The following is a 9034-nucleotide window of genomic DNA, read 5'->3' on the forward strand; positions in this document are numbered from 1 at the left end:
ATGTTTTTTTTCAGCTCAGTTTTACTCAAGAGGTAGTGGCATACATCGCAGTGTAGGCGTAGCCTTTTAGTAGTTTAAAATGTATTTAGTATGTTTTTATTCAGGTTCACAGTATGGACCAAACCGAGGACCCCGTACCGAACGGTTCAGTATGAATAAGTGTACCGTTACACCCCTACAACCTATGTACAATTGCATAGTTGGTTAGGGCTTGTAAGTAAGCATTTCACTGTAAGGTCTACTACACCTGTTGTATTCAGCGTTAGTGACAAACTTAGATTTGTATTGAACAATTATATTGCAATGTATACCTTACCTATGGATCTTGGGTCCATGAAATAGGGTATCAGCCTACTCAGTGACACCCACAGATGACACTTCTGAAGTGTTTACACAAATATTAGTGGTATAGCGTTAGTCATTAGTCATCTTTAACTGTCGGAAATCATCTCACTATACAGTGTTTAGTCTCGCAATAAGAGCTACGACGCTAATATTTGTGTGAACTCTTCAGAATTGTAATCTGTGGATGTCACCGAGTCAGCTGATACCTATGAATCTTTGGTCCTTAACAGGATAAGGCTATACAGTGCATTCAAAAAGCATTCAGATCCCTTGACTTTGTCACATTACAGCCTTATTCTAAAATATATATTTTTTTAGGTATCATTAATCTACACACAACACCCGTTATGACAAATCAAAAACAGGTTTAGAAATTAAAATTTCTAGAAAATAACTGGTCACATTCAGTATTTAGACCCTTTACTTAGTACTTTGTTGAAGCACCTTTTTGTAGCAATTACACCCAAGAAGACTTGAGGCTGTGAAGCTACAAGGTTGGCACACCTGTATTTGGTGAGTTTTTTCCCCCATTCGTCTCTGCAGATCTTCTCAAGCTCTGTCAGGTTTGATGGGGAGCGTCGCTGTACAGCTATTTTCAGGTCTCAAGAGATGTTCGATCGGGTTCAGGCTCTGGCAGGGCCACTCAAGGACATTGAGACCTGTCCCGAAGCCACTGCTGTGTTGTCTTGGCTGTGTGCTTAGGGTCATTGTCCTGTTGGAAGGTGAACCTTCTGAGGTCCTGAGCACTCTGGAGCAGATTTTCATCAAGGATCTCTCTGTACTTTCCTCCATTCATCTTTGCCTCAATCCTAACTAGTCTCCCAGTCCCTGTGCTGAAAAACATCCAAGCAGCATGATGCCACCACCATGCTTCACTGTAGGGATGGTGCCAGTTTTCCTCCAGACGTGACGCTTGGCATTCAGGCCAAAGTGCTCAATCTTGGTTTCATCAGACCAAATAATCTTGTTTCTCATGGTCTGAGATTCCTTTAGGTGCCTTTTGGCAAATTTTAAGAGGAGTGGCCTCCATTTGTCCGCTCTACCATAAAGGCCTGATTGGTGGAGTGCTGCAGAGATGTTTGTCCTTCTGGAAGGGTCTCCCATCTCTACAGAGGAACTCTGGAGCTCTGTCAAAGTGACAATTGGGTTCTTGGTCACCTCCCTGGCCAAGGCCCTTCCCCCTCGATTGCTCAGTTTGGCTGGGCAGCCAGCTCTAGGAAGTCTTAGGGGTTCCAAACTTCTTCCATTTAAGAAGGATGGAGGCCACTGTGTTCTTGGGGACCTTCAATGCTGCAGACATTTTTTTTGGTAACCTTCCCCAGATCAACACAATCCTGTCTGACTTCTACAGACAATTCCTTTGATTTCATGGCTTGGTTTTTGCTCTGGCATGCACTGTCAACTGTGTGACCTTATATAGACAGGTGTGTGCCTTTCCAAATCATGTCAAATCAATTGAATTTACCATAAGTGGACTCCAATCAAGTTGTAGAAACATCAAGGATGATCAATGGAAACAGGATGCACCTGTCTCCTCCCCTTCATCTACACTGATTTGAAGTGGCTTTAACAGATGACATCATCCAATAAGGGATCCTTGCTTTCACCTGGATTCACATGCGCAGTCAATGTCATTGAAAGAGCAGGTGTTCCTAATGTTTTGTACTCTGTGCCTGTAGAAAAGGTACACTCCCTTGAACTTTTTTCACATTTTGTTGTATTACAAAGTGGGATTGAAATATGTAATTTTTTTCTCATTGATCTACATGAAATACTCTGTCAAATTGAAAAAAGAATCCTACAAATTTTACAAATTAATCAAATATTTAACTAAAATATAGTCCCGCTTTGTTTAGGCAAGCCTAAATTAGTTCAGAAGTAAAATGTGGTTTAACAAATCCCACTAAGTTATATGTGAAATAATATGGGTTGACATAAAACAAAAAATGATGACTACCCCCTTCCTCTGTCCCCCATACATACAGTAAAAAGTTTGGACACACCTACTCATTCCAGGGTTTTTCTTTATTTGTACTATTTTCTACATTGTAGAATAATAGTGACAACATCAAAAATATGCAATAACACATATGGAATCATGTATTAACCAAAAAAAGTGTTTAACAAATCAAAATATATTTCATATTTTAGATTCTTCAAATAGCCATCCTTGCCTTGATGACAGCTTTGCACGCTCTTGGCAAACGTTTGACTGGTACTGTATATCCATAAGGTCCCTTAGTCAAGTATTGAATTTCACAGATTCAACTACAAAGACCAAGGAGCTTTTTAAAAGCCTCATAAGGAAGGGCAGTGACTGGTAGATGGGTAACAATAACAGATCAGACATTGAATATAACGTTAAGCATGGTTAAGTTAATAATTATGCTGTGGATGATATATTAAACCATCCAGACACATCAGACTAAGTTGTCATTCTGAACTGAGCTGCATGACAGGAAGGAAACTGCTTAGGGATGTCACCATGAGGTCATCAGTAATTTTAAAACAGCTACAGAGTTCAAAGGCTGTGATCGGAGAAAACTGAAGATGGATCAACAACATTGTAGTGACTCTACAATAATGACTTATATGACAGAGTGAAAAGAACAATTTAAGATTCTCCTTCCACTTTGACAGAGTATTTTGTGTCGATCGTTGACCAAGAAATGACACATCCATCCACAACCCTTCGCTAACTGGCCCAACGCGCTAACCGCTAGACTACCTGTCGCCCCACAATTCTCAAGTCTTTGTTTCGTCAAATTAACAAATTGTTGTCTTTTGCTAAGATTGTATAACAACATTTCGAAATTGTTTAGCATTATCTTGTCCAAATATGGACAGATTCCGCTATATGTATCCGTTTGCATCGCTTTCAATTGAGGACTTTTATCTTGAAGGCTACCCGCAAATTCCACTATTGTGGCCAATCCTTACTGTGGCCAGTTTCACATAGGTAGCCACTGCCTGGCTAGCTAAACAAATATATTGCAAGCATTCTAAATCATCTGCTATTTACTAGTTGGGACTGGTAACTAATTTACTGCTGGCTATGTTGTGATCACATTAGTTCGTTTGGGTGCTAGTGTCATGATTGTTAGTTAGCCACCATTAGTTTAGCTCGTATTATTCGGGATCATCGTGACATTAGCTGGCGAGCAGCTGTCAAGAGTTAGAATGCGAAGGGGAACTGAGTTCTAGTTTCGTATTCACTGAACGTATAACTTGCATTTATGTGAATATTTACCGCTTGTTTTGCTCTCCTGAATCAACCCAGTGAATTAATATCTAACTCGACTCCCTTCGTCATGTCAGATTATGAATGGTGAATAATCCGGGTTGGACGTCTCTGTGAACTGGTGATGGCAGCACGTCCACAGTCATATGATAGCAACTCAAGTGACACTGAGAATTGGGAACGAAAAACAACCGACCTCGCAAACTCTGCAAGCACTCGAGTTGAGGCAATTGCTTTGTATTTGATAGTGTGTAAGGTGAGAAAGAACTGACACTAACCAATGTAGTTGGCATTTCTGTAGAGGCATTTCACATCCATGATAATGTGTATAGTGCTATAGGTATAGGCCATCATATTATAGGCTAGACATATGTTTTTCAGCATAGTCACAAACTCATTGTGCATTTTGCAAATATTTTCTTACAAAAAAAATTCAAAAGCTCTGCATTGTTGGGTTAAGGGCTTGTTGGTAAGGTTTACACCTTTTGTATTTGGCACATGTAACAAATACATTTTGATTTCATAAGGTTGACATTGTCCTTTGTGATTTCCAATGAAGGGATGGTTACTCTTGAGCCCAACATCATAAAAGGCTACTGTTTTTATCATAACTGTAAAGTCAGATGGGCTGTCATAACGCTCCCAGTAGTCATTCTTTTAGAAGTCCACTGTCATGACAGCACTATGTACAGATGGGCTGTCATAACGCTCCCAGTAGTCATTCTTTTAGAAGTCCACTGTCATGACAGCACTATGTACAGATGGGCTGTCATAACGCTCCCAGTAGTCATTCTTTTAGAAGTCCACTGTCATGACAGCACTATGTACAGATGGGCTGTCATAACGCTCCCAGTAGTCATTCTTTTAGAAGTCCACTGTCATGACAGCACTATGTACACTTTATAACTACAAGTTTAAGTAAAGTGTTTGCTAATGGTCTATGCCCTTTACTGGCTGTTGTTTTGGCAGAAAGGAAGTCTTTGGCATTTCTTGGGTAATTGTAGTTCAGTTATTTAAGAGTCCCAAGAGAGACTAGCTACCTACTTGCAAAGCAAACTCTTGCAAAAACAGACCTTATTTTTCCTCATTTTTAAGGACTGGTGCAGAACATGACCATGCAAGTTTGTGTCTTTTGGCTTCTCTCCCAACAGGAACGTTGGCCTTTTTATACTTCCATGGCTCACTGATGTGATGTGCCCTCATATTAAGAGAACAGACTGGGACAATATATTCAATATTTCAATACGAAATGGGACACCATTACTCATGATTGTAGGCCTATATAGGGAAGCAACCATTTGTGATTAAAGACCCTGTTCCATTTTGATAGTGCTTTTAATGTCTGTTCCCTTTAAAATATGTACCATTAGACAAGTGGTCTGCCTACACTAAAAGGGATTCTGCTTTTGTGTGTACATTTGTCTTTTTCCATTCTGTCCAGTTAGTCTTTTTGGGTTCGATGGCTGCTTCTATACTGTCTGTCTTTCCAAATATCTGACTTTCACAGTATAGATGCATTGTTACTTATTGCTTTGAGTGTGTGACTACATTGTTTCTCTTGCTCAAGGCAGTGTGTCAGGTCAGAGCGGTGTTGTTATAATTACCTCTAGAGGTAAATACTGGTTCTAGTAAAGCTCTAGCCCCGAACCATACTTTCACTGTGGTTCTGAGTGTCTCTACGGTTACAGCAGACACAGGATTCGTGACCTGCAATCTGTAATAATACATTAGGGGAGGAAGGACAACAGAGTGTGTGTGTTGTGTGATATTTGTGTAGAGTTTAACTGCAATTAGTATTTAGTGTGCTTTCTATTCTGGCCAGCGCTCAGTCGTGTGCATCTCGACTGGAGGCAGACCTGGTGAAGATGAGCCTGCATGGTGCTAGCGGGGGCAATGACCGCTCACGCGACCGCCGCCGCTCCAGCGACCGCTCCCGAGACTCGTCGCACGAGAGGGGAGAGGGCCAGCTCACCCCTTGCATCAGAAATGTCACCTCGCCTACCCGCCAGCACAACAGTGGTGAGTAGAACGTACTGAGAACACTTTCACAAGTCTCCTAAAATAAGATTTCTAAGAGAACATGTTGGATTCTAATGTTGGCATGTAATAGGAGTAGTCTGTGAGAAAGGTCAGTTGTCATGCCAGTGAGTTAGTGCCTCTCTCCCTCCACCTCCAGACCGTGAGAGGGACGGTGGCTCCAGGCCCAGCAGCCCCCGTCCTCAGAGGATTTCCCCCAGCGGCTCCAGTAGCAGCGGGCTGGTCAGCAGCCGTAACAGCAGCCTGTCCAGCACTGAGGGCTGCTTTAAGAGCCTGGGGGTGGGAGAGATGGTGTTTGTCTATGAGAATAGCAAGGAGGGACTGGGCACGGGCCTGGGTACCCGCAGCATCCGGACCTCAGGCTCCGAGAGGGTCACTCTTATAGTAGATAACACACGGTTCGTGGTGGACCCTTCAATCTTCACAGCACAGCCCAACACCATGCTGGGCAGGTAGGGCTGACCTCATTGTTGTACTTTATTATGGTAAAATCATCAATCCGTATCAAGTTTTGTTTTACCAGTGTGGTTATATGAGGCTATATCACCTACATTGGGTTTTTCCTTTAGCTTTTTTATTGTATGAACGTTGAACAACACTGAAATGTGACCGGTTTTGTGGTTTCTTGCAGAATGTTTGGATCTGGAAGGGAACACAATTTCACACGGCCCAATGAAAAAGGAGAGTATGAAGTCGCCGAAGGCATCAGCTCTACGGTGTTCCGAGCCATCCTGGTCAGTCAATAGCACTGTATTACCAAGTACAACACTCCCTTTTACCAGCTTGGTCAATTATTGACTGTTTTTACTTGAAGAAAACAATTCCTTGATATAGCGTTGCAGTTGCTAACCTTTGCTCTTCTGAGCCACAAGGGTCAGCCTGCTACTCATAGTCATCCTGAATTGATTAACTTATTTGTAGCCAAAAACATTTACTCAAGGCAACAGAGTCAACCTCAGACTGTTATTATAGAATAGAGTAGATGCCATGAGTTGTCCACTGAGGCTATGAGTGTCTGGAGAACAAGTACAAGAATCAGTACCAGTGGGTGTAGGTTGCTGATGTGAATATGGAGGAATGGATTGATTCTAATGTGGGCTATTGTTGACAAACAGGGATCACTCTTAGAGGCATAGCATTTGATTTGAAAGATGTACCTTTTTATTTTTGCTAATCTAATCCATGCCCAGCTCAACTGGCAGTAAACTGATATCTCTACGTACTGTAAGGGAGACGGCGTTGGCCATTTTGACCATTTTAGGAAGGGGGGGCTGATGTCTGTGAGTGAGGCAGTCTCTGTAATGGCTGCCTTTTGTGTTTTCTCTGTTTACTCTCTAACTGGCAGGATTACTACAAGTCTGGAATAATCCGTTGCCCCGATGGAATCTCCATCCCTGAGCTGAGGGAGGCATGTGACTATCTGTGCATCACCTTTGACTACAGCACCATCAAGTGCAGAGACCTCAGTGTGTATACCCCCTTTTTACCCTTCTTGACCTGGTTGGCTCAGTGAACATAAATCATGAGCCCTTGGTTTTCATATCCCTTATTAGTGATTAATTAGGTTTCCATAAGACTGATGAAAATGTTCTGGGAAGTTAGCGTGTTGGTTTGCGTCTCTGAACTGCTGTCTCCTGACTGACCATGTCCCATTGTCCCTAGGTGCCCTCATGCATGAGCTATCTAACGATGGTGCCCGGCGTCAGTTTGAGTTCTACCTGGAGGAAATGGTTGTGCCTCTGATGGTGGCCAGCGCCCAGAGTGGAGAGAGAGAATGTCACATCGTGGTGCTCACTGATGATGACGTAGTGGACTGGGACGAAGAGTACCCACCACAGATGGGAGAAGAGTACTCACAGAGTGAGTGAATCCACACACACTCTCCACCCACCCCTATTTGACCTAGATATTTTGTGTGTACGTTACGTGGGCCGTTTTTAAATGTTTGTAGTTCTGTCCTTGAGCTTTTTCTTGTCTATTAATGTTCTGTATTATTTCATGTTTCATGTTCTGTGTGGACCCCAGGAAGAGTTTCAGCTTTCGCAAGAGCTAATAGGGATCCTAATAAGATACCAAAAACGTGATCTTCCTAATTAGTAATCCCTGCTGTGGATTAAACTGTTGTTCACTTACCTAAAGGGACAAACTTAATTGACACTGCTTAAAAAGTTGTTGTTGATAATGAGTTGCTGTTTCACAACATTTTATTTTCTCTCTGCAGTAATATACAGCACAAAACTATACCGGTTCTTCAAGTATATAGAAAATCGAGATGTTGCCAAATCAGTTTTAAAGGAGAGAGGACTGAAGAAAATAAGATTAGGCATTGAAGGTAAGATTATGGTTTTATCATGTATTTGCTGGGGTTCAGAGCAAAAATGTAAGATTTTGATTCAGCATTGCGAACTAACTGGCTCTGTTGTCTGCACCATGTATTGGTAGGTTACCCCACGTATAAAGAGAAGGTGAAAAAGCGTCCTGGTGGCCGTCCTGAGGTCATCTACAACTACGTCCAGAGGCCCTTCATCCGCATGTCCTGGGAGAAGGAGGAGGGCAAGAGCCGCCATGTTGACTTCCAGTGTGTCAAAAGCAAGTCCATCACTAACCTGGCTGCAGCTGCTGCAGATATCCCCCAGGACCAGCTGGTCAACATGCACCCTGGCCCTCAGGTGGACGAGCTGGACATCCTCCCAAACCAGTCCCCCAGTGGACCCCAGTACAGCTACAACAACGATGCTGGTGACCCAGATGCCCCCTCTCCTGCAGTCTGAGGACTGCCCCCTCCCTGACACCTCCCTGCTGCAGCATGGAGCAAGAGGGGGATCAATATAGAGGGGGATCATAACCATATTGCCTTGGCACCTCCTCCACAGCCTTAGAGCCTCAAGGATCTGGTCGACTGTAAAAACCCTATAAGGGACAAGACTGGCAAAAGGGCATATCTCTTTATTTCTTAAAAAAAATACTTGACCAAAGGAATTTATTTTTCTGTTAATTGTTTGAAATAAATTTAGCAAACCCAATTATTTTGTAGCTATTATTACTAATATATTATTATTTACAATGGTTATCGGGCTGTGCACTGTGTGGTGTTACTGTGTCCTCCCCCTGAGTTTTATTTCACGTGTGGTTCTGGGTATACTTCCTGGATGGCAAGACTAGTGAATACTGTATCTGTTTGGGGAACAGGTGCAGATCGTGATGCCTGGCCATGGAGAAAATCCTCTGATTTCATCACCATTCAGTGGAAATTACTGTTGAATTCCCCTCAGATATACTTTGAATCATGTAATGGTTGTGTTGGTTGACATCATAGGATTGGAAATGGGATTCTGTGCTCCCTGGATATTCAGCATGACATAAAGACATTAAAATCACTACATTGTATGGTGTTTTTATTCCTATCATTGT

At 42.5% G+C, this 9034-nt stretch overlaps 1 protein-coding gene across 1 annotated transcript; it reads left to right on the plus strand.

Annotated features, from left to right (window-relative positions):
• Positions 1-3391: 3391 nt before the first annotated feature.
• On the plus strand, positions 3392-9000 carry LOC139411438 (BTB/POZ domain-containing protein 10-like). The gene is given in 9 exon segments (XM_071157807.1): positions 3392-3765; positions 3768-3805; positions 5407-5605; positions 5763-6075; positions 6255-6357; positions 6969-7089; positions 7286-7483; positions 7845-7955; positions 8066-9000. Coding segments are annotated over 9 exon segments (1467 nt in total). The 5' UTR covers positions 3392-3710; the 3' UTR covers positions 8395-9000.
• Positions 9001-9034: the final 34 nt, after the last annotated feature.

The sequence above is a fragment of the Oncorhynchus clarkii genome, chromosome 6 (assembly GCF_045791955.1).
Source record: "Oncorhynchus clarkii lewisi isolate Uvic-CL-2024 chromosome 6, UVic_Ocla_1.0, whole genome shotgun sequence".
NCBI lineage: Eukaryota > Metazoa > Chordata > Actinopteri > Salmoniformes > Salmonidae > Oncorhynchus > Oncorhynchus clarkii.